General features: G+C 34.7%; 1 protein-coding gene across 2 annotated transcripts in view; it reads right to left on the bottom strand.

Annotated features, from left to right (window-relative positions):
• Positions 1 to 338: 338 nt before the first annotated feature.
• METTL25 (methyltransferase like 25) overlaps positions 339 to 26,142 on the bottom strand; it is a 67,549-nt gene continuing 41,745 nt past the window's right edge. For both annotated transcript variants that reach the window (XM_068667470.1, XM_068667477.1), the window contains exons 6-12: positions 25,087 to 25,181; positions 22,474 to 22,503; positions 21,260 to 21,333; positions 19,328 to 19,421; positions 6,481 to 6,555; positions 5,793 to 5,864; positions 339 to 4,218 (exon numbers count right to left, since the gene is read on the bottom strand). In XM_068667470.1, the coding sequence (XP_068523571.1) occupies positions 4,132 to 4,218; positions 5,793 to 5,864; positions 6,481 to 6,555; positions 19,328 to 19,421; positions 21,260 to 21,333; positions 22,474 to 22,503; positions 25,087 to 25,181 (527 nt within the window). In that variant the 3' untranslated portion in view covers positions 339 to 4,131. The remainder of the gene's footprint in view (positions 4,219 to 5,792; positions 5,865 to 6,480; positions 6,556 to 19,327; positions 19,422 to 21,259; positions 21,334 to 22,473; positions 22,504 to 25,086; positions 25,182 to 26,142) is intronic.

Below are 26,142 nucleotides of genomic sequence, written 5' to 3'. Positions count from 1 at the left end.
ATTATGTTGGATGGTTTCCTTGGAGGTTTGAGTTTAATGATGCTCTACCCTGGAGTTTCTGTGTAGAAAATGCCTCAGAGCTCTCCAATCTAAAATGACTCATGAAGAGAAGTAAGATATTGTGCATAGGATTTTTTAATACCCTACACCTCTCAGGGTGTCTGTTGGTTATTAATCTGCCTGATCTCCAGGAATTAATTTCAAGGCTTTAAGGGAGAAAGCAACAAGAATTATAACAGTAGTACAACTTCCTTGAGGTATCCTGAATCTCAGAAGGATTTTACACCTTTTCTTAAAGTACTCTGAAAGATAACATTGACAAAGATAACAAACATGGATAAGGAAATTCAAAGAACTTAGGCTTATTCAGCAGTAGTTTGGAGATAAATTATTTACAGCCACTGAACTGAGTTAGTTATTTCAGATGAACATGGTGACGGACAAGCAGCTGGATCCCAAAGAATCAGGCCACGCTCCCACTTGGAAGGAAGCATGGAAATTTTGAAAACTGCAAAATTTGAACAGATATCAGAAACTAAGGAAACTAAACTCAAAGTTCTAAGAGTTAGGTGAACAATTTAAATGCCTGGACAACCAACTACACTTCCATTTTGACTTGATTACAGAAACTGAAATTTCTCCATAGTTCATCTTCTAGCATCAATTACACTCCTTTCAGAGCACTAGTCATAAGTAACAAGAAGGGCATATATCAGTCCATATAAAAAGCATGTGAGAAAAAGGGATTTAAAATGGCAGCTCTTTATTTTTTAAAACTGTCCTAGTATCAGTGATCTCTGACGATATAATGACAGTTATGGAAAGCTTTTAGGAAAAAATACATCTAAACCAGTAAGTACTGACAGGAAAGAATACTCCAATCATCAGAAGGACATAGAACTGCCACCAAGACAGATAAATTTCACATGCTTACTCTGTGCAGACTGACATACAGATTTTGAGTCCCAAGATTTTAACTCCATCATGACATAGCAAAAAGTTTTTACATCAGATGTTGTTTTAGCAATAAATTAATGAATAATGCCAATGAAGAAAATTTGTAATAAAGAAAAAATAATTAAAAAGAGACTTGAAACTAAAATCAAAGAAACTAGATCAGTGCAAACTGTTTTATGACATGATGTTCTAATGCATGAATCTGCATTAGAATTAGGACCGCAGAATTTAAAATAAAATAAAATAAAATAAAATAAAATAAAATAAAATAAAATAAAATAAAATAAAATAAAATAAAATAAAATAAAATAAAATAAAATAAAATAAAATAAAATAATAAAAAAAAGCAGAGTTGGAGATTTTAGGGCTACTACATACTCTCAGATATTAAGGTTCCACACATAGTGTACATATCCTCTTGTTCTTTCATCCAAAAATAGCTTTCAGCCCTAAGAAAAATAAATAAATCACTCAATTTCTGCTACAGAATGCACAGATATGCCACAAACAGAATCAGGCAAGCACCTGAGGGAAAGCACATATATCCACAATTCTTTAGGGATTATATCAAGATTCATAGCTCAATGTCACGGTAAAAGGAAATGCAGATTCTTTTCTATCAAAAGACTTCATCATATTTAAGATATTGTTTGCATTATGGAAGAACTTCTGGCAATAACCACAAAGAAAAATTGTTTTATTCAATTTTATTACTGCTGGGGATTTTTCCATTATGTAAACAGTACCTCATAGGTATTCAGGCATCTCAAGCCTTGAAACAGCTTTGAAAGCAGACAGCAACTGATTTGGCTGCATGCAAACTCTTCATATAAATGTCTTGATAGTTATTATTCTAAGAAGCACATTGCCTCTGTCTTTGCCTGCACAGACTGCAAATTGTGTGAAAAGTAATGAAAAAGCCTGAGAAGTTGCTGGGGGGACATCCAAATTTTTCAGACCTTTTTGAATTCATGGAAAAGCATTTGGGCTAATCCTAGAGATGTGCTTGCTATTCTAAACTGTTCCAAATGTCTTCTTAAAATAGTAATAAGAATTTAACTCTGGATTTAGATATCATTATATATATCAAAATATCATACGCAATTAACAACAGTCAGTATATCCTACGTAATTTGGTCTGTGTTCAAATTAAACCAGGCAGAGCTTGCTGAAATGACTAGTTTTTGCTATGACTGGGTACATTTAAGCACTTGCTTGCAGTGAATAGCTGCGCTACCATTATTTGGATATCATATATGTCCAGCTTTTACTATTTGGGCTGAAAAAAACAGAAGAGTCAATTCATAACACAAAAAAGGCAATTTGATCCCCAAGTTATTTTTTTCCAACAGCACACAAGGTTGAGATGACAAGACTCTTAACACTTCATTAATTAGTCATCATGCTTTAGCAAAACATGATAATAACTAATTTCTTACATTTTTGTTCATCTTTTTTTAAATTATTATTTACTTTAGATTGCTTTCTTATACTGTATACTATTCATTTTTTTCCTTCCAGATGCTTAAAGATTTTTATTTTGATGCCTCTCCTGGGTAAAGAATCTACCAGGTTGTTAGTTACCTCATTACTCCCTATATAACAAAAAATCTCATATATGGAAGGCCCCTTTTTCTTTTCTTAGCTGCACTCCATAGATGCTGTGAGCACCTGCAACTTCTGTTAATTTCCTTGGGTATTGCAGGTGTTCAACAGCTCTAAGGATTGAACCTACTGGGACTAAATAAATATGAGAAGCTCATACTGGATTCATGGAGCTAACAAGGACTGAGAGTCCTAAAATAGACAGTAGTGAACTTACTCTTCTACTAAAAAAGCATTTCTTCCAAGTGAATACATCAAGAGAGATGTGGCTTATTAGAAAAATATCCTACTTCTCTTTTATTGAATGACCATGTTCACAAGCTCTCATTATATTTTGCAGTCTGAAAAAGATTTATTCCTACTAAGATCTGAATCTCAGTTTGATTCTTATGGCTATTACTTTCACTATAGAATTCATATACAATATTTTCTTGTTATTCTCATCTTCTGCCCACCAAAGTTGTACTCTTCCTTTTCTTCTTTAATCAGTATTTTATTATCTATTTGTTGTCCTTTATTTATTTATTTATTTATTTATTTATTTATTTATTTATTTATTCTATGCACTGGTAGTTAATTATGTTTTATATTCAGTGGAAAATTCTAGTAAAAGCACTAGAAGTTACAATAGAAAATTTTCTCTTTTTTAATTGATTGAACATCTGCAAGTTTATTCAGGCAACCCATTGAGATAAAGGCATCAACAAGTAAGTTTCCCACTCATGAAGTCAGTACAACCAGGCAGAAACTGCCTAGCAAGTTTCCACTCACCAAAGATTTATATTTATACCCAACACATTTGGCCCAGATAATAGCTTTCTGATAAAGCCCAAGGATTAGACAGTGAACCCCAGCACAGCAACTGATTCTTAAACATTGGCATCCACTGGACTAGAGCACACACAGTTTCTTGCCTGTCAGGCTAGGAACATGCCTGAAGGAAGAAAGGGTTAATATAAAACCACTCTGTGGGTATTTTTTATCTAGACTCAGAAGGTTCTAGTCTCTGCAAGGTTGCTCTATAACAAGCTGCTTCTGATGACATGAAGAACAGAGAAGTACAAAGTCTACTCACCTCTTGTCTACAGTACAGGTTAATTTTCTGCTTAAACTAAGAAATCCAGAAAAGAAAAAAGCAAGGCTAGTCAGAGACTGCTGATGCCAGCCATTGGAAAAAATTATAAGTTTTATGGAAGAATTAACTTGTGATTTAAAATATCAAGATGACAGGTATCAATAGATAATGCCTTAAAAGGAAGAAATATTTACATTATTTTAAAATACTCATCACATAACATAGCTCATAACTTTTATAATAAAGCCAAATGTTCAACATTATTTAATAACTGCCATGAGGAAACAATGGTATTTATAAAGGAGGTACGGCTCACTATTTATTTCTCATGATTCACAGAGGCATTGCATTTTTTATTTTTGCAGCTGAGAAGTAAATAGTTGGCAAACACTTCAGTATACTTGAGGAATCAATTAAAAACAACATTGAGAAAATAGCAGTATCAGTTCAGAGCTTTCAACCTATCTGCAATTTGCTTCCTCTTAAAAACATGACTATTTCTTCAGAGCAATAACTGCATAGCATCTGGGGGATTTCACAGGATCAAATAACTTCACAAGTCCTGACCAGGCAATGTTGTCCTGTAAAATGATATATGATTGAAGTACATTAAAACGTGTTTGACTTAAAAGTTAAGGCACGGTAATAGGTCCACATTTTGAAATGCAAAATCACCAAAAAAAAGATTATTCTTAATGCAAAGCAGAAAAAACACTTATCTAACAACACAACTATTGAAGATTTGTTGTGAAAAAGGGAAACAAACAAAAAAAAGTATGTATATTAAAGTCAGTTTATTTCTGTCACTATCAAATGACACCTTATCAACCCTTTAATCAATAAAGTTGTCTTTTTTTTTCTTTCTTTTTCTTCTGGTTGAACAAGAGAGAAGATACTAAAGATCAAGTTCTACTTGTTTTATGCAGCACATTCTACTACTGAAGCTAATTAACTGACTTTTCAAATGAGTAGGGCCAGCTGGATCTGGTCTTCATGTTGCATATGGCTTTTATCATTTCTATTTTTTCTTCCTAAACATATTTTGTGAATCAACCAGTACAAGATTGAATCAATGGGTATATTACATTTAGAAAAGGTAAATTAGCTCTAAATGCACAAAGTCTGATCTTCCATCCTGGAAATCGTACAGATCTCTGTGTGACTTATAACTGGTTGGCATTTGGGAAAATATATCATTATTTAAATATCTCAAATTGCTTCTCAGTAAAAATACCAGTTAGAATAAAAGCATACATTTGCTACAACTCAGTTGTTCCAAGTATACTGTGGTAGAGAGGAAAGTGATTTTTTACTTATGATAAAATGGAGCTATTAAAATGAAAGCTTTATAGTGGAAGAACAGTAATTCACATGAATTAATTTAAACTTTATTTTAAAATTTTATTTTGACTGTGGCCGGGCAGAAGCTGGAAAATGCTACCATGTCTTCTGATCACATTGTTACTTATCCAAAAAATGTCTGCTGGTGTAGAGATAGTGTGATTGATGATTCTAAGTTATCCAGGTCAAGCTCAAAATTAGTGTTAGTAGAAACACTGTAACATAAATCATTACAGAGTAAATATAGAAGCATTTGCTTATTAAATCCCACATCTATATTTGTAAAATATATCCAGGCTGTATGCTAGTCAAATATACTGCAGTTGACCCATACAGTTGGAAAAAGTGTACCCTCTCTTATCATAGATCTTAATTAAGAAATGATAACAACAACCTAATGGGACTTAACCTAAAACTTCTTTAATTATATGTTCTAAAACTTATTCTTTGGAAACTCCAGAATGTACGGTATAATGTTTGTTTAGCATTTCCATTTTTTTTTTAATTATTAAATATATGTCGTATTAAAAAAAAATTCTTGCATATTTAAATTATTTATTTTTGTATTGTTTATTGACTTGTAATTACCATACAATTAAAAGAACATAAGTTTTACTGTTGCTGCTTTGCTGAAAATAAAAACATCTGTTGGGCATATGTTTATACTAAATTGAATGAATGCTTATACTTTTGCAAATATGAGAATAATAATTCTGCAACAGAGACTTTTGGTCTGTGCAGTAATAAATTGGCTGAAATAGTCTCATTTCACTGATGTAGCCTTTAGGTACCATAAAACATAATGCAAAAATACCTGCTCCTTGAGGTAGCAAAGACGATCCAGAAGTATCAAAACTTCTATGCAGGGAGCCAGCACAACCTTTAACTGAAAGAAAGATTAGATGCTGTTATGATCTGGGGAAAGAGAGCCAATACACTTCCCAATGGCTACACTTCCACAAAACAATTCCAGGAAGGTCAATCATTTTCTAGTAGTTGTACAAATGTCACCTTGCCAATTTTCCCTGTGGGGTGGACATCTTCTAAACAGATTATATTAAAGATCAAAAATACATGGAATACCATAAAGCTAGAAAACTACGTTACTTAGTTGGTTTTGAGGCACTGTCCAACAAGAAAATGATATTATATGAAGCAGAACAATTTTAAAGAGGGAAATAATGAATTTTAATAAAAAGAATTTTTATGAAATAACTGTGTGGAGACCAGTCTAGGTTTAAAAGGAGACTGACATTTCATTTTCCAGGGTAATAGTCCCTCTTGAAAAAGAATCTTCCATGTGTTCACTTTATTATTTTACTGACACCTAATATAGTTTTGAATAGGATATGCTCCAAAGTTTGGAAGGGGGAGCTGCTTTGTTTTTGAGATTGCATACCTCAGTGTAAGACAGTCCACCTCCACATAAAACTTAACAGGGCTTTGTTCTAGACTAGCATATATATAATACAAGGTAATGGTATTAATCCTATAACTTTTACCATATTAAATGCTTCAAGCTCATTCATTCTGTGCTTGTATTTTTCATAGTAATCCATTATACAGCTGTCTGGGAGCTGTAAAGGATAAAAAAAAAAAAAAAAGTATCAGAGTCATTCCAGTTTTGAAATATGAAACATTTTTTTCCTAATCAAAAGTCATCCTACAAATGAAATCTGTGTTTTGTTTTTGAAATTAGCAGTTTACTGAGGTCTATAATAATTTTCCAATAACAATTTCTCAGTTCTCATTTACAATTACTGTTCTTCAGATGGCATTTTGCACTGACATGAAATACTGAGATATATTCATTATTCAGAAAGCTCTAGTCGTTCTTTAATGAACATTGCACAGCCAAATGGAGATAATATTCTCATTTCCTTTCCCATATGTCTTATACCTTGCACCCCCCAGCCCAAGAGATATATTTAAATGGCTGAAGAGTGGAGTCTGGTGTCAGAGTATCACGCTTAAGTCAGGACCTGGATGGTATTTCGCATTAAAGAACCTACTGTCAGATTCTGGACGTAACAGTTTCACTGTGTCACAAGTTACCCACCTCTGAAATAAAAGTTTCTCTGATTAATTTGAACCACTGCATGTTTCCCAATTACTTGATTCAACACTGCCAGCACTGACATTGTAACCGCAAATTTTGTGACTTTGGGCTGATTTTGATCCAACGCAGCTCAAGAACTTGACTATACCAAATACCCCTTCCCCTTTCAGCCCTTAGTGGCCACTGCACCACAGCAGGTAGCTAGGCCTATGACCATAACTGCACTCACAAAGCATTTTCTCTAAGGGCAGCTGGACCACAACATTTCCCAGGCTTTGTAGGTCCTGATGTCTCTACCCTTCTGATGTCCACAGTCCTGGATGCTAAAGAAGACAGATGAGCTGTCCACTTAAGAAGCCTGTCAGAGGAGTGGGAAGTAGGTCTGCAACATTACTGGTGACAGAGGGTGCTGGAAAGAGTGGGGGTGAAAGAGCCTGATGTATTGGCCTGATGCATTTCAGTATTGGGTGTCTGCAGTATGGCTACTCTGTTGTGGTTATGGAAAGAGCCCACAGCTTAGCAGAAAAGTAATGCTACTGACAAAAGACCAGGAAATATAAAGTGTCTAATACATTTTTGCACACTTTTATTAGCAAAGTCATCCGAGAGAACGTGGCTAATCCAGTCATAAAGGAATAAAATAGCTTAAAATAGGTAAACAAACTATAGAATATTTACATAACTTGTAAGTTTTAAAATCAGGTATGTATTATGAACTTCATCTTACGATAAGCAAGAAGAGAATGAAATGACCTCAGAACTATTACTGTCACTATTACTTTGAGAAGTTCTCAAAGATGGTGTGTCAGATTGCTAGTAGATGTGTGTCTTTCATTGTAGAGCAGTCTGATCCAACCCATTAAAAAATGCAAAGAATTAAAAAACACTAAACAGATAAGTAATGAATTTGTCAAGAATAAATCACAAGTCAGCCTGCTTGTAAGAAGGGTGGAAGGATTCATGTTAGGGAAAACCAAATGTCATATATTTTGACTTCAGCAAGGGTTTTGCACCATTTCACATAACAATTTCAACACCCAATATAAGAAACAAGATTTAGATTAAAGTATTATAAAGTGCGTGAATATTGTTTGGATGACCATAACCAGAGAGTTGTTATTAATGAGTCTCCGAAAAACTGAAAATACAGACCTAGTGGAGGTCTGTTAAAAAAAATGCAGAATGTTTTCATTAAGAACTCAGATAGAACAGAAACCACATTAACTAACTCTGCAAATGTGCAGCAGGAAAGTACAGAATTGCTAGAATTTAAATAATTTTTAGAAATTGGATCATTGCTTAGAAAAGTGTTTGAAGTGCTATATGGAAATGCAGGGGAGACTACACTCAGGCATAAATAACTAGCGGTTCCCTATGAAGAACTCCAAATGACAACCTGGGAGATGTAGCAGATCACAAGCTGAGCAAGAGTCACAGTTGTACTACTGAAAAAAAAAAAAAAAAAAAAAAAAAAAAAAGCAATCACCATACTGCGACATGTATGGGAGAACAGCTTGGACAAGCAGGAAGTAATCCTTCAACCCTGCTTGGCAATGGTAAAGCTCTAGCTGGAATGCTGTATCCATTCTGGTGCAGCAGATTTCACAGAAATAAATGAGCTATTTGAAAAAAAAAAAAAACATAAGAGAGAAAAGAGATCAGAAATCTAGAAAATAGGACCTGTGAAGACAGATTGACAGAACTGGAACCGATGAGTGTAAAGAAGAGAAAATCAAGAGCGGGCATAATACCAGCTTTTACAAAGCTGCCACCAAGAGTTAAGGAAGGTTGTTCTCTACATCTACAGTGGGTAGAAAAAGAACTCATGAACTTGCATTGCAGCAAAGAAAATCAGTCAAAAACTTGAAAAAAAATTATCTCTGTGAGGTTAATTCAGGACGGGGGAGGTTTTAAGTCACCATCATGGAAAAGTTTAAGAAGTTTAGATACTTTTTTCAGGAATGATGCAAAATTCTAGCTCTGCCTTAAAAGAAAGGGAGGGGTTAGAAGAACTTTTGTAGCCTTTGACTCTTTTTTTTTTTTCTTTCTTTGTTTTTAATTTAAAAAGAACTTTTTTTTCCCAAATACAGCAGCAAGGCTGAGAAGTTGATCTGACAGTACTAATGCACTGACTTTTTTGGTCTTGTTGATATTTTATTTCCAGTAAAGCTGTGCAAATATCGAAAGATCCAAACCAACTAAAATACATCAGTCATGAGATAAACAAAATAGTTTATTTGACCTCTGCTCTATAAGCTTTTCATTTCAACTGAGAATTAAAAGCATTTCAGTATAATGGATTTTTGAAATTATAGGCTATTTGGATTAAAATATAAAGATCTGCATTTGTAAAAATATGAACATTAAATCTTTCTACTTTTGCATCCTTTATGTTCTCCAATTTTCAACATGAAACATTCCAATTAACTGTGAAATGTTTCACAAATAAAAAGCTGGGTCAAAAATGTCTCCTAGCTGTAGCCATACTCAAGTACTGAGCCCAAATGCTTTTGCACTCCCTCCTTGCTTAACACATTTTGACAGAATGCATCCTGCTGTCATGGGTAGATTAGGTGGTACTCCAAATTGTAGCTCAACTGAAAGTTTGGTTTGTGACCCAGCTGAATATAACAGGCCAGATGAAAAAGAGAGAAAGCGTCTGCAAAATAATACATTGATAGAAAAGGGCATTAAAAGGAAAATGGTCCTTAGCTCTGTGGTCAATTGACTGGAAAAAGATCAAAACTTGGATTATGGTGGTTTTGTTTGAAACTGCAACAGTTTGCTACCTGGCTTCAGTACTTCCTAGTCACCCAACAGAATCTTCAGCTATCCCTCTGAGGTGAAGTAGGACCAAATTATTTGTTGTGTTTTCAGGAAAAGATTGGACTTACATATGTAAAGCAAGCCCCATTTAGCCACCAGAGTTGTGTGTATAACTCTTCTCCAGAGAAACTTGCCACAGATTTGTCTCTCTCTCTCTCTCTATATATATATAACTTTAAATACATGTACAAAACTTACATTATGATGCTGATACTACGAACTCATGGCATGACTTAAAATGAATGAAAGAAACTAAATACAATATCATGCCCTTGTCTTAATAAGACACTCAAAGATCTAGATTATGCTACTGATGTTGTAGTAAGGAAGACTCGATGCATACGGAGCTTTTTTGGCTAGCGTACCTTAGTTGATTTAGGTCCTGATCTTTACCAGGTTGTGAACAAAAGTGACTCTCTGCACCGTGATGGTGGTGCATCCTTTCTTTTAAAGTAGTTTATTGGTGTGATGGCTGAAACAGCCAAAACAACCAAGAGTAACTAGAGGTCAGTGAGATTCCCATTGTCCTAGTTATAACAATGCCACATGCTGGAGGTGGCACATACAATAGACTCATCTGTAGTGAGCATGAGGAGGCTGTCAACAGATCCTTGAGAGCAACTGAGGTGCTGCATGCTTGAGCAGACCCAAGTTATACTGGAATCTCACAAACGTGCTGATTGAGCACGCTCTGAAAACAGAACATGCAGGCACAAGGTGGGTGACAACTAGTAATCCCACACTTGAAACTTCTCTAGAGAGTGTTTTTTTTTTTTTTTTTTTTTTTTTTTTTGAAGCTGTGACTTTCCCTAGGCTAAAAAAATTATGACTGAATTAAAGAAAGCCTCTTTTACTGCTCAATCTGCACTCTCTCTACAGAAGAGAGCCAGATTCTAGAGACCCTGCACACAGTCAAAGAGACATAATGCTCTTTGCCACCTCCATGGGACTGTTTACCCCTGTGCTGGTTGCACATTTCCATGTTTCCTCTCTCTCCTTGCAGCAGTGCTGTCATGAACACTAGCAAGAGTACCAGAAGCTAATAAGGCAACCCTTTTAGCTGAGCGGTGTCTTAGGTCAGTTCAAAATGCTTGAGAGGCCATACCAGACAACAACTTTTTACAATTTTCCAGTGACTAAGGTAGTTAAAATACATCTTCCTGCTTCTCAAATAATGTAATTACTGAGAAGTCTTTGTTTATTTAGAATTTCATTTGAAACGCATTTCAAATAAATGCAATCTGTATCATTTATAATTGTATCTAACTGAAGTAAAAGTCACACTTCTTAAAATTACGCCTCAGACTAAAATGTTATGCTGCCATAATTGGGACAGTATTTTGCCTGTTTCAAAAATAATTATACTTGAAAACAGCATTATGCAGAGTATATATGCAGTGTATATTTTATACACTTGTGTTACCCACGTCTTCATTCAGTATTTCCCAAACTAACAAATGAACTTCAGAGTTTGAGGTTTTCACTGTCATTTAAAGACCTCAACACAGAATTTGGTGGGGGGTAGACATCAAGATCCTTCACAATTATAAGAAATCTCATTTTAAAAGTCCCTTCCTTTTCTGATTTCTGCAAAAATTCTCATTTTACTTCCAATTATAGTTATATATATTCAAGTTAGTTCATGTCTAATGTACTATGCAATTCCACTACTGATAGTTCCCCAATTCTAAGTATGTGGCTCTTTAACATTTTTAAAAATAACAGTAAAATTAAGCCATACAGTATGACTCCTCCTCTTATCTTGCTTTATTTGCCAACCACATTTTATAATATTCTAATCTATCATGTTAAGATAAGCATTTTTTAACTTCATAGCAGGACACAGCACAATGATGTTTCTAAGAGACACTGACAAATGCCAAAAAATGAGGATGGTGTTCTTATGTGTTTTAGTACAGCAAAAGCACCAGACACATTCTTTTCGCACTAGCAACTGTGTGATATACCTTCACAGTATTTAACTTCGAAGGAAGTTGCTTCTTCCAATGCAAGTTAGCAGACAGAAAGAGACGGAAGAAGGAGGGAAGGAAGGAAGGAAGGAAGGAAGGAAGGAAGGAAGGAAGGAAGGAAGGAAGGAAGGAAGGAAGGAAGGAAGGAAGGAAGGAAGGAAGGAAGGAAGCATTCACATACAACTGACAAGTTCATGGAAGACCCAAACATTCATTTAGCATTCTATTTGAAAACAACATTGGTTTAGTCTGTTGGCACATCAACTAATGTGCCACATGAAAAACAAAACAAAGCAAAACAAAACAAAATGTATTTTCAAGTAGTAATTCTGTAGTCAAGACTCCTAAAAAGCTACTATATGCCAAGTTTTGGAAACTGAACATTACATGTAGGAAATAGATTACATATTCAGCCATTTGAACTTGGGAAAGTATAAGAAATCCGTTTGGTTAAAGAGTTTTCATATTGGTGCTGAAATTAAATTTAGAAATTCATCACTCAGATAATCCTGTTGGATAAATTTAGAGAATGCCATGCTCCTCTGGTCAAAATCTTGTAACATTACTTATTCAGAAATTCATACAAAAAAAAAAATAAAGCAAAATTATAAATATATATATTAAAGGTGTAAGGACTAGAGTTCAGTCTATTACTTTAGAATGTTCTCACATGGTGTGGAAACATAATTTATTAATAACTATTCTAGAACGGATGGAATTTCCCAAATATGTTGCTCTAAAAAAGCTCAGTTTTCTAAATAATGAAACTTACCCTGACAAGCTCCATAAGGATGGAGGCTTTTTATCTTGTCCTGGGCTCACCTGTTCACTTAATTGCAATGTCGTTTGTCAATGACATGTACAGAGCACAGAGTCTCTTCATTATATGGTTTAAAACAACAAAAAACGTGTAAAACATTTTGTTCAACATATTTTGATACAACTGTGTTCAAGTTTAATGAATTGGAAGATCATTAGAACATCTGAAACAGCAGGTATAGGGACAAACTAGGAAATATAAGTGAAATTGCGAACAATATTGTTTGAGTAGAACAGATGTGGAAACGGGAAGGAACCTCCTCAAAGACCGTTTGCCATTACATGAGTAGAACATGGTTAGGGATTGAAATCAGGCCAGCTCATAACACAGGTTGGACAGAGAGCTAACATGGCTGGGGTGGGGTGGGGTGGGGAGGAGGGCTTCCACCTGCATGCTTCTCAGAGGGACCATAAAGCTTGAAAAGGCTTGTCAGATAGTCCCTTGTTTGGTCTGAAAAGGGGGAAGGTATGATATTAGGGATGGATCCCAAGAAACTCCAGAGGCGTTTCCAAACATTTTACCAGCCATACATTGTGAAGCTATCTGCAAGGTACATTTACCGCAGCATTTTCACAAAGAACTTATGTGATGGGAACTTCTAACTCTCTTAGGAGGAGTCTTTGAAAGTCTCATATTTAAGTTTTTGGCTTTGCTTCCATCTCATGCTGCAGGAATCTGAACACAGCAAACTGGAATTGTTTTTGTATTCATTTTAAAAAGAGTGCTGTTATCATGTAAATACGTGCAAGCAAGCAGAGCGTAAGTTGTGTCTGCTGAAAATTTATTCAGGACTGAGCTTGATATATTAAATATAGATTTAGCTAACATGAATAACTGGCTCATAAGAGAATACATCTCCTTAATCCATGTTCACTCTGCCATCTGAGCAATTATAAAAAGGAAATGTGTATTAAAACTGCAGTTCTGAAACAGTGACAAATCACATGAAACTTGGAATAAAAGTACATCTGTGATCCTTCTGCAAAACCAATTATTTTTAAAATCAGCATATCCTTATTTTATTTTAAAAATCAATAGAATCAGCTACTTTATTAGGCTTATTAAATTCAGACCTTTGACTTTCTTTGTTACTTGATATATCACTGAGAAATCACTCAGCTCAGCTACTTAGTCTTCAGACTTCATGTGTATGTACAGGCAAGTGTTACTGTTAGGTGTTTGCTTCACCAAAATGAAGTAAAAAAGTCACATATGCATGCTCTTCTGCTAGTTTTCTTAAAAATTATTGCCATTTAAAAAAAAACAAATGACCAAACAACAACAAAAAAAACACACTACTGCTGTATGAAACATATGTCAAATATTCACACTAACTATATAAAAACTGATCAAAGACATTAGAAAACGAATTTTGTCTGACAAAAAAGTAACCAGTTACTGAACAAAGTAATTAGTGTAATTTCACACAAAATCTATTTTTAGTATTCTCTCTACATGTTTTATTACTCAAATTAAATACTATGGAGTTTGCAAAAGCACAAAGTCAATGTATCAAAAAGGAAGTCATTTAGGAATTCCAGTAGAGCTGAACTAGCAAGCCCAGCATACTTCAGATCTCTTTGGATTTATTTAATGATAAAAATTCAAGCATAATTGCTAGAGGATAAGGATTATTTTATAAATGAATAATATGTAATAAATTGAGAAAATCTTACAAAAATATAGCAATCATATATTATTATGTATCCATTATCAATTATAAATAAACCCCAAAGTCTTGGTTATTGTAGCCAAATAAAGTACTAATGCATTCATTTAATTAAATATACTTCTAAATACATAACCTTTGCAGAATATATAGGATGATACTACTTATATCTATATTTAGCTACACAGCTAAATCAAGGCTTTGAAATATTCTAACATTGCTAGACATAACATATCAAATATCAAAGTTGTTTAAATCACTTAAGATGATAAATGAGTTTTCCACAGGACATGAGTTTCTCTTACTGTGTTATTAATTTAAGTGCTACTGTGATGGGTACAACACCTCACACATAGGTCTAGTGCCCTTTCCTGATCCACCAGTTCAGATTTGACAGCTGTAAATCTGTGTGAGATGCTCTACCTGAAGCACAGGATCAGAAAAAGACAAATGGGCAGCAGCTGTTTTTAGGAAGTCTGGTCAGGGTAGAGCAAGCAGGGATAGTGGAAACTGAGCAGTAACCATCTGTTTATTGTTGCAGATCTTATCTCAGACTGTTTGCCAAATAAATGACTTTTTTTTTTTTTTTCCAGGGGGAAGAGCAGCAGGAACTTCAGGTTATGTGCAGACACCAGACTGTTCAAAACTGAAAAATACCAGTCACAGGCCACCTGGAAGCTTGGATGTACAAAACCAAGTAGATCTGCAACAACAGGCTCACTGACAGACATTCTTTTGTGTGTGAAGGTTTACAGTGACCCTTCCTTCAAAGTTGCTCTTTCTTCTCGTGAGCACATGTATACATCTGAAAGGGTTACGTGATTAATGAAATATTTTGACTAAATAACTATCTTGTATGCTATTTGGCCATAGCAGTAACTCCAGTATTTGTATAGCAGGAGATGAAATCAAAGTGGCTAATAGCTTTCCTTTGCGGATGCATCAGGAGTGTTCCCAGCCCTGTGTATCTTCCTGCAATTGGATGTGGCATTAAATAGTGTTTTGTGCTTAAATGAATCCCAGCCAGCTTCTGTTTCCTAAATAGCTCCACCCACTGAGGCTCTCACTACCAGAACAGTTGTCCTAGCTGGACTGCAGATCCCCACGTCTCCCAGCCTTAACCTGGTAAGCCTGTAACCTTTAATCACCTTAAATCAAAGTAAGGTAAGCTCTAACAACAACATTTTGATAGTTTATCCCAATAATTACAGGACACTAGGCAATTTAAGAACATTTTTCTATCTTTTCTAAGACTAGATATACATGAATACTTACACAAGTACTTTTTGCTGTGGCAATGCCATTTGTAGCACTTATTGTCCTAAGTAGTAGCCAAATGACTTAATAAAGAGGCTTACTTTTAAGTGTATCTGCAATAAGGCTTCAAATAGAACTGAAACTCATTCTGATGAAGAAATGTGGCAACAGGCAGGAGTGACTGCCCTTGTTGCTTGAAAGAAGCAAGACTAACAGGTGGAAGAGCAGCCAGATCCTCCAGAAGAAAGAACAGACACAAACACTTCATTCTTTCAAGTGAGAGTCCCACATTTATGTTAAATTAGGTAAAACTGATTAAAAGGGAGAAGGAGTCTGATTGAATTTCTCCCGTAGATATCTAAGTTATGCTGAATGCTTTGCTCATACAACATGGAGCACACAGGAACAGAGTGAGCTAAGACAGAGAAAACAACCTGGAATAAAATTCTGCCTCAGTGTGTATCCACACTCATTACTGAAGACCTGTGCAGGGATCCTTGGCCCACAGAGCAATGCCATTAGTTCTAAATCTAGAAGCAATATAACCATACCTGCGAAGCATCAAGCTGACACTAAAAGACTCCCTCTCTGCCCTCACAATGTGTTCAGACATTCAAAAGTCATGGTGTATGCCTTAGTTTTACCACTGAGGTGGAGAAATGTGTGAAAAGAATGGTTCTCTACTAAAAGACAGAAAAAAAAAAAAAGTTCATTTACATCTCAGTGTGTGATCTGGACTTGACAGGCTCTTCTACATTGAAAAGAAAACACAGTGGGGGAAATTATTTTGGCTAAGGTAATGGGAAACTTCAGTCCATGAGCAGGAACTTGTAACAGTGAATGGCCCTATGTGATAGGTAAATGTTATTTTTTGTAGAAAAAACTATTTTACTATTTTGTCTCACTCTTACTCACTCCCGATTGACAATCTTTTCATAAAGGGTCTGGTTCTGATTTCATATAAGCAAAGGTCTTCACAACAAAAGAGGCAGAGAGGCTTGTTAAAATGAAGAACTGGTAGGACTGAAGTACCTAACCTTACTGAAAAATAATAGCAAAAATCAGTTTGCTGTTTGGATGTTTATACCTGAGAAAAGCCCTCATCTCTATTTAGCAAAAAGGCATGTATTTATGTAAATGAGCATTGAGGTGGGTCAGGTGTTTTATGCAGTTGCCCTCTTTATCCTACCTCTCTGTTTGTCCAGACTGGAAAATGGCACCGTGCTGGTCGTTATCTCTATTCTCTTGTAGAGACATATTCTCTTGTAGAGACAGTAAGAGAGTTTAGTCTCTTATAGAGAGATTAAATTTTCCCATTGTAAAAGAATTGCATTCCTATTTGATATTATGACTCTCAGTTTTCTGACTTTTAAAAATTTATTTGTTAAATATCCAGCATTTGCACTCATAAAGCAGAGACCACTATGTAAACAATATTTTCTTACAGTTCTCCCTGGTTGTATCACACTGCACCCCTAATTACTTCCCCTAGTGCCAGTGCTCTGTGGTGGATCACTTTTTTATCTCCAGATTTGGAAAAGTAATAAACTGAACACTTCTGATTTGACCAAGTCTTCCTTAGCTGCTTTTTTTTTTTTTTTTTTTTTTTCATGGAGACAATGATGAATGCCTCCTTTTTCTGTGGCTGATGGGCACATTTTTGATTATTTGGAAATATTATTATATTATTCATATATGCTTACTCCCGTCTTACATTCTTCCTAAGCATCAGTTTTTGGCGACCGTCAGAGACAGAGCAGACGTTTGGTCTATGCGGTGCAGCTGCTCTTTTGTTCAGTTTTTAAAACAGAACTAGAAAACAAATTCTACATAAATTTCTCTTTGATTTTTGTTGTCTTTGAGAGCAAGTGTTTAGCCTTCATCACAATTTTAGCTATGTAAGTATTTTTTCTGAAGAGAGAAATTTAACACATTCTCCATTAGCGTGTAGAAATAGTGCTGACTCCACCATGAAAACTGCAATGTCAGAGCCACTGCTGAGGAAGCGTTAACAACTTTCCTCATGCTAGCATCAAAATAGCACTGGTTTTGTCCTGATGCAGATTTGAATATAGCTGGGAAATAAAAAATAATATTATTTATGTCAGCATAAAACTCAGTTGTCACCATGCAGCCAGCTGCACATAAAAATGAGGAGCAATACAAGCAAAAATGAACATTTACTTGAATCAGATCTTAAGCATCTACGCAAATGTGTAGCTTGAAGTGGTGTTGCCAGACGTTTCTCTCAGGGCAGCCTTGCCCAGACCCTTTCTAGCAAAAGGCTAGAATCTTCTAAAATCAGACACATAACATGAAGTTTACATGTTCAATAATTTTAAAGGAAATACTATGTAACTCTCACCAGCAGCGTTTAATCAATAATTACTTAAATAAACTATTATACAATCAATCTACTATTGCGTTTGGATGATTGTACACAGAATAAGGAAGGTAGCATCTTACTAGTTGCTTTCAACTGAGGCAAATGCATTATGTTAGTGCCTATTTATCATGCAAGCATGATTCCAACATCATTTGCAGTTATTCAGTCTTTTATTTATGTTTGCATTTTTGTTAGGTTTTGCATTTTTCTCCTAGCTCATAGTTTGATGTATCTGGCAAATTTTAAGTGATTTCATACTTTGGCTTCAGATTGTAAGAGTTGAGTTACTGAAAGCTACTACATTCAACTTAAATACTTTACTCACTTGCCACAGCTATTGTTTCTTTGATTTATACATTTTTAAAAATAATCTAATACCTTCTAGTTTCTGTTACACAATTTATTCCCATAGCATGGTTATGACCTTACACTCACATAGCTATATTCCATGCCTAATGCTATGTTGCCATCTGTTGACCAATTTAACAGCTGTATGGTAAAGAACTAAGACATGACATTTGAGAACATGAAAAAAATCTGAAAGATTTTTCAATTTTAAATCTCAGATTTGTACCTACTTCTTTTTCTCTATGTAGGAAAGTTATTTTAAAAAGTTAACATTCATCCTTAACATTCATTAATTTAAATAAGAAAGTAATAGGTTTTTGTACACACAGAGGCTTCACAAGATCTTCAAAAGCTACTTAAGGAGACTGTCTGAAGGCTAAAATCAATAGGAGATACTTTAGGAACCAAACTGTACGAGAAAGTACACATGAAAAAGCGGTGAGTTTGTATTGGATAGTATTTCAGATGGATTTAAAACGGTGCAGGAGTTACTTTTATCAGAGTATACATTATCGGCACAGGCAAGAAGTTCTTCATGTTTGCTTCATTCAGCAATATTTATGGCTATATTTACTTCTAAATGACTGCATGTATAAAATGGAGCATGTAGCACTGTTTTTTTTTTTTTTTTTTTTTTTTTTTTTTTTGCCTCAAAGGTGATTTTTAGGATTACATTCATAAATACTGGAAAGGCTTTCAAAAATTCTGATCATTAGCATTATGTATAATAAAGGATTGCTTTATATAAAGTCATTAGAAAAAAAACACAAAACCTTTTAAAGGATTTATACATGGAAGCTGATTTCCAAAAAACATGAAACTCAGCTTTGATTTATTTCTTTAATATATCAGTATGGATTATTCTATTATTATTGCTAAGAATAAAACTACTTTATATTTATACAGCAATATACAAACTACACAACTCAGTGGTTTAAACACTGCATTGTGGTGTTGAGTTCAAGAACTCACATGGATATAAGGATTTCATACAGTCTCTCCTTAGTGACTCACCTTTGAATCATCCAGTTCCAGTTTTTTCAGAGACTTTCTGACATAATCCAAGAAAGAGGATGATTTGGAGAAAATTTTCCCAACATGTCGTTCACTGCAAATATAGTGTTGAGATGCATGCATTCCAGTAACAGAAACTTACACATTTTAAAAATAATTTTAATTGGATTTTTAATTCATGGCAAATAAAGCTGTTGGACAGCCACTACTGTCAAGTTAGTAGCAATATTCCTTTTCCACCTTTCACTTATAATAACTAGCTAATACTTGAAAAACTTTTTAGACACAACTTACTTTTGAAGACAGCTAAAATGTGGGTAGTTTAGTTTCATAAAATGTTACAATAATGTATGAAAATGTAACAAACATATAGAAATACTGACTCATAGCAGGTCACATACAATTTTTCCCCGCTGTGTTTAAAATATTTTGGAGAAACTACACACAGCTTTTGTTAGTCTGAATTCACCTTCTTGACTATGCTCTGCTGTAACACTGCTCTCTTCCAGTTTTGTTGTGTAGGAGTTACATTTTCAGCTACAGTAGCTGTTCCTGAGTATGCACTTCAACTAGTTAAGGAGAAATAACATTAAATACAAATATCTTCTTAAGAACAAACAAACAACACTTTTAAAATGTTTTAAACATTTTCCTCTCTTTAATAATAGTAATCCTCCTTACTCCTTACTTAAGCATCAGAATTAACATCCACTGAGGTCAACAGAAAGACTTTATTCAGTAGCAGTTCTAACGTTTTTTCAGTGGCAGGGATACCCACTCACTGAGAATCAAGTCATGTTTATTTTTAAAGACGAAATAATTTCTGTAGTCATATTTAATGTTGAGATGCATTTAAACATTTGGGCTCATGTGGTTTGAAAATCAGTTGATTATGCTGCATTGATACTGGAAGACAGGCTTCTGCCCTCTTAATTCTGCTATAGGAGGAAAGACATTGCACCAGGTATGGCTGGGTTAACTTTCTTCACAGCAGCCCATATGGTGCTGTATTTTGGATTTGTGCCTAAAAAAGTGCTGGTAACACACTGATGTTTCATCTGCTGTCACACAGCTCTGCCCTGTGGCAGGTTGGCTTGGGTTGGGCGGGGGGGGGACCTTGCCAGGACAGTTGACCCAAATTGACTTTAAGGATATTCCATAGTATGTACTGTCACACTCATCAATAAAACTATGGGGGGTAATCTTTCCATGGTAGCTGTTGCTTGGAGACTGTCTGGGCATCAGTCAGCTGGGGGTGGCAGACAGTGAGTGATTGCATTTGCTTTACTTTTTTTTTTTTTCCCTTTCTATTTACTTTAGTTATTAAACTGTCCTTATCTCAGTGGATTTTTCTCACTTTTGCTCTTCCCATTTTCTTCTCCATCCTGCTGTGGGGGTACTGAGTGAGCTGCTAGTGGGTGCTTAGTTGCTGGCCAGGGTCAGCAAATATACTACAATATATTTACTAGGTTCTTGATATATACAAGTAGTTTAAAAAAGCAAAACAGATTAATGATAGTTCAAGGTCTTACATCTAATGTAGACATAGGCAGTAAGCAGTCCTTTACAGCCATGCTAACTGTTGGTCATATACCAGATTTTTCTCAGGATAAATGAGAATGTCTTTTTGTCTTCTGCACTATTAAAGTTGCTAGGAATTCTGAATAACAAGGCAGACTAAGATTTTTTTGACTTTTAGTGAGTTTGCTGTTTGTTCTCTGTTGAAGACATGTTTTTTTCCATGCTTCTAGTACCAAGGAGGACCTTTTTAAGCTATGGGTAAAGGAAAGGTAATACATTTGTGATGTGGATGAACAAATGTATCCTTCATTTTAATACCAATTGATAGTCTATAGTCTAATGAGTCTGATTCTTAAACATGACTTCTTAAGAAATCTTTGGTTTGTGGTCTGTGAATTCAGAGCTTCCTACCTTTTGGTGACACCATAATTTTCTTCTATAATAACTTGAAGAACAGCTCGATAAAACAATGAATCTGTAGGCAGCTGCAAAATCAATAAATAAATACATATATACATTACCACAGCAAGGATTTAAAATTGGCATTGAAATTAATATCAGAGTAACAAAACCAGTATTGACTTCCTTAACTACCTATTGGCTTACATTCTTTACAATCAGTCATAACAACTTTAAGGGGACTATTCACTAATGTTCTTGCACACACTTAAATTTACATTTTTGGTCAGATTCTAACGTAACCATTAATGTGAGAAAAAAAAAAAAAAAAGAAACTTGGGCTCTGAAGTACAGTTCAAAGGTTGGCAGAGGGAAAAAGAACAGAGAAGAAAAAAATATACTGATCATGATCCAAATGCTACTATGCAAAATAAATATAACAATTTACCTAAACTGTTTTAAAGACAAAGGAATAATTCCCTAGCTGAATCATCATACACTGTAGTCGCAACCATGCAGAAAGTATTGTGCTATTAAAAACAGAATACACTGAAAACTTCATATCTTTGTGTTTGCATAAAATTAGTTAATACTTGCTGATTTAAAATTCATGGCAAAATGCATCTACAGTAGAATACTACTGGGATCAGGGGGCTTACATACAGAAATAAGAGTTCTCAGCCTTGCCTTTTAACTATCTGCACAGTTGGTGTCCACCATCCCTGATCGGATAACTTGTACAACAAGAATTCAAAGTATTCACAGAGAAAAAAAAAATACAGGGATTAAAAATGAGAATGATGATGTTTCTTACAGATTCAAGCTTTTGTCATAACAATTTCTATTTTTACATTAGTTGATATAACACTGGGATAGAGTGATCCAAACCAGGGATATCAGAAAGACATTTGGACTGAATTTATGTAGTTGCTGAAAGATAGTGCAAGAAGCTAGGAAGAGTATCTTAATGTCTTAAATTTTAAGCTGTGCTTTTTTTTTTTCAGACTCTTAATTGTCAAAAGAAAACAGATTCACTAGGTACAATTGTAGCAATAAAAATGCAATTTTGTGATGACACATGCTATCTATCAGGATTTGATGTAGTGTGTGCTAGTGTTTTAGATTCCAGAAATTCAGAAGTTCAATATAAGGTCATGGACTGAGAGCATTCAAAGGGGAAAAACACATTTTATCTTAGAATGGTTAAAATAAACAATATTACTTACCATTTGGCCAACTGCAATTCGCTCCAAAGCCTTTAAAAGTGAAGGAATTAAATTGCTGATATGTTTATTCTTTATCAGAACATTTTATAAACACATTGTATAAAAGTCAGAGGATACAACATTTTAAAAGATTAATGGTGTGATATAACATGAACTTGCACACTTTAAAGTGTTAATACCTTTAGGGACTCATAATCAGCTCATTCCTGTTATTTTGGTTTATTTATAGGAGACGTGATGATAACCAACTGAATGGAAATAGATGTGAGCAAATTTTTTTCCTTTTCTTAGTAGTCTAAAAGAATTTCAGAGAAATACGTCATATGAAAGTGTTAAAAAGATTTTTTTCTGTTTTTGTATTATACAATTATAATTAAATATTTTATAATGTTATAAATGCAATGTCATATATTTCTGTTTAATATTTTCTGTTTCTGCAGAAATACGAGTAATTCACTTTGCATAATCAGTACTTTAAAGTAAATATTATTTCAATGTACAATGTCTTTACTGTTACGCTCTAGTATACAGATAAATCAAACATCCTTATGTAAAGTTAAATAAAATAAAAATTTCAGAGGGATTGAAGTTTAAAAGGCTGTTCATTATCTTTCACAAAAAATTCCTCAGACCTTAAATCCTGATGCTAGTGTGAGAGTACTTGATTTTTATGATCCATAATAAAAAAGAATGGCAAATAATTAGAAGTATGAAATGTTTTTCTGCAGTTGAAAAGATACTTTTCCTGTAAAATTTTCAACTGAGTAGTAAAGACTGCACTAGAAATTAAGGTAAAAAATCAGTAAATTACCTGACACTACAATAAATTAGATAAAAAATCAAAAATGCCTCACTGCTTACATATTATCATCACCTTTAGTCCCCAGACTCCACCACAGCAAATAGAATTGCTTCTCTCTGAATTATCCATTTTTCCTTCTCCTAATTTGAGAACTGATCTTTCATTTCAAACTGTTCTTCAACCACTGTCCTAGTAGTTGCAGTTCCTCCATTCATGGATTTGCCCAAGTATCAAATCTGACTTTTGCTGTATAAACTTATACAGTGCACGTCATAGAAGATGGATGTGGGCTCTAACATGTACTGGAAGGGTCCAAAACTGAGTATCTCATCCAGACCCTTTGGCCCTTGGCCCTTTAACCAATTTGAACAACACATAATAAAGAATATATGTAATAATGCTGAGTATATTAACATAGTTCAGCACATTCCGTCTCCCCAAGCTAGACCGTTGGCCCTAGGAAGAAGGTAGGTGCCCAGCTGCACTGCACTGTCTCTCCCTTGTACCTCCTAGAAGGCGAGGAATATCCTAGTCATGTAAAATGCATACAGGAAATTACAAACATAGTAACAGTAGAAGTATTTAGTGACATAGAAGAGCTCCTTGCCTTTTGTGAAAGTTTAAACAACAAAAACATTTTTAACTGCCAAATTTCTGTGAATTCTATGAAATCTAAAATAGATATATATGGCATGTTCAGTATGATCTCTTGGGGGTCATTTGCTTTCAAAATTTATCCTCCTACCATTATTGAAAGACAGCCCAAACTTTCCCTTTTCAAAAGAAAGGGAATGAGAAAGGAAATAGCTGAGGAAGAAATGGTATTGCATGACATTGGCAACAAAAAGAGAAACAGGCAATTCCTTTCTAGAAAGCATTTTTGTGATAATAGTTTTACAACCATCATCTCTAAAAGTAGCACTTTTTTTTTTTTTTTTTCGAACCTTGCCATGGGTAACACATTTAAGCCTTAAGAAATATTAAATAACCATCCTCCTATACCTTCTTCTGATAGCATTAAATTATCATGTTAGCTCAAGTTCATATAACCTTGATACGTTAGCCTATACTGAGTCTTTAGTTTACACTATTCTCTCCAACAGAAGCACAGAACTAGCGCCAGAAGCTCACCAGAACCTCTTATGATTCATCTCAATACAAAAAATTAAAAATTAATAAAGCAAAGGAATACTACTCTTCTAACTGAAATAGTGGTCAAAACTTTTGATACATATCTGTTCTTTCAAATTAGACAAGAGTTCATCATCCTGTCTTGTTGAGGCTAGGTCATTAAGAGCATTGCATCTCCTGGTGCAATGTTAAAAAGATGTTTCCAGCCTGTTAAGCCACAAGGATTTTAGAGCTCTTCTAGTTTTTGGAAGAGGCAGGTTTGTTTAGGTTTCAAACAGTCAGAACATTCAATATTATGAATCATGAAGGCGTTGGGGGAGTTACTGATTGCAATCCTTCTACAATTACCTTCTTCCCCCCTAAGTCCTTGGCCAGGAACTATTACCCCGAGGAGTTACTGTGTTTACGTTTCAGCAAAGGGTTGGCCTCTCTGTCCACTCTTAAAATACATTTCTGTCAATACTCATTTTTTCATGCCTCCAGCAAGTATAAAATATATAACGCTGGAAGGTCAATACTATTTTTTTAGATACAATTCATCATGCTTACAACATTAATGATGTTATTCTGTAGAGTCTTGGATTAAAGTCATGGCTCTAGGATTAGAAGCCAAAAACAATGAATTCTGTAACATCTGGATAAAGCTCTCAGTAGGAAAAAGAAAAGAAGGGGAACCATACCAAACATGCTGACATTCTAGCATTGCGACCACAACACCAGCCCTTGTCCTTCAAGTACTGACACATGGGAAATCCCCACACTTCCTCTGTGCAGTCTGCAAAATGGGAAAAACACAGGCACAGCTTTCATGAGCTCTTTTACTTACAGAGTAAACAGTATATTGAGCAAGATGAACAGTAGTTAACATATGGTAGCAGAATCATTTAACTGTTCTAACACAGTACCAAAATCATGTTGGTATTAAAATTATGATTTTCCCCAAAGCGTGGTTGTTTTTTTTTCAAGTGTTTTTTATGAAAATCCACTGAAAAGAAGTTCTAAGGGATGACAGAAGGGCTTGCAAATACTCCTGGCACCCCACACCTGTGCCACAAGATACAAGGCAGGCAGTCGTTCTGTGCAGCAGGACTTCAGTAACACTTCTCGTTGGCTTCTTCTTCTATCATAAACATCTTTTAAACATCACACAGAACAATGTGTATTTGTTTATTTCAGTTCTGAAGGTCTGTGCTTTGCTGTGAGACAGAATGTTTGTTCTCCAGAAATGAGCAGCTGCAAAGGCTCTTGCTGTTTCTTCAAAACACTGAGAAGCATTTGCATCACAATCTGTGCTCAGTTTGTTTCAGTACCATTAATATTTTGAATAACAACAAAACCCTTCATGTTTACCACTAATGAAAATGTGGAAAAATTAAACTACAAGTTCAGCCTAGTTGTTCAAAATATTCATGTTTAAATGTAGATGAAATCTAAAACATTTAGAATTTTTATTAGTGTATTTGCCAGCTGATTTTTAAGAAGACAGAATAAGAATTAATACTTTCTTTAAACAACAACAACAACAGAATAACAAATTGGCCAGGATCCTGGCTTTTTAGCACAGAAAGATGACTCAGGCATATTTGGAGATAAATCAATGTAATGGGGTTAAAAAAAGGACAGCAGAAATACAACTCTTCAAATTTACCAGAAGTCTGGGATACAAACACATAAGCAGAATTCATTTTGTGAAAGCTAGGCAAAGAAAAAGGGAAATAGGAAACTCTAAAGAATAC

Source organism: Anas acuta, chromosome 1, assembly GCF_963932015.1.
Source record: "Anas acuta chromosome 1, bAnaAcu1.1, whole genome shotgun sequence".
In the NCBI taxonomy this organism is placed as follows: Eukaryota; Metazoa; Chordata; class Aves; order Anseriformes; family Anatidae; genus Anas; species Anas acuta.
Note: the sequence above shows the minus strand (reverse complement) of the source record. Positions and strands in the feature narration are given on the sequence as shown.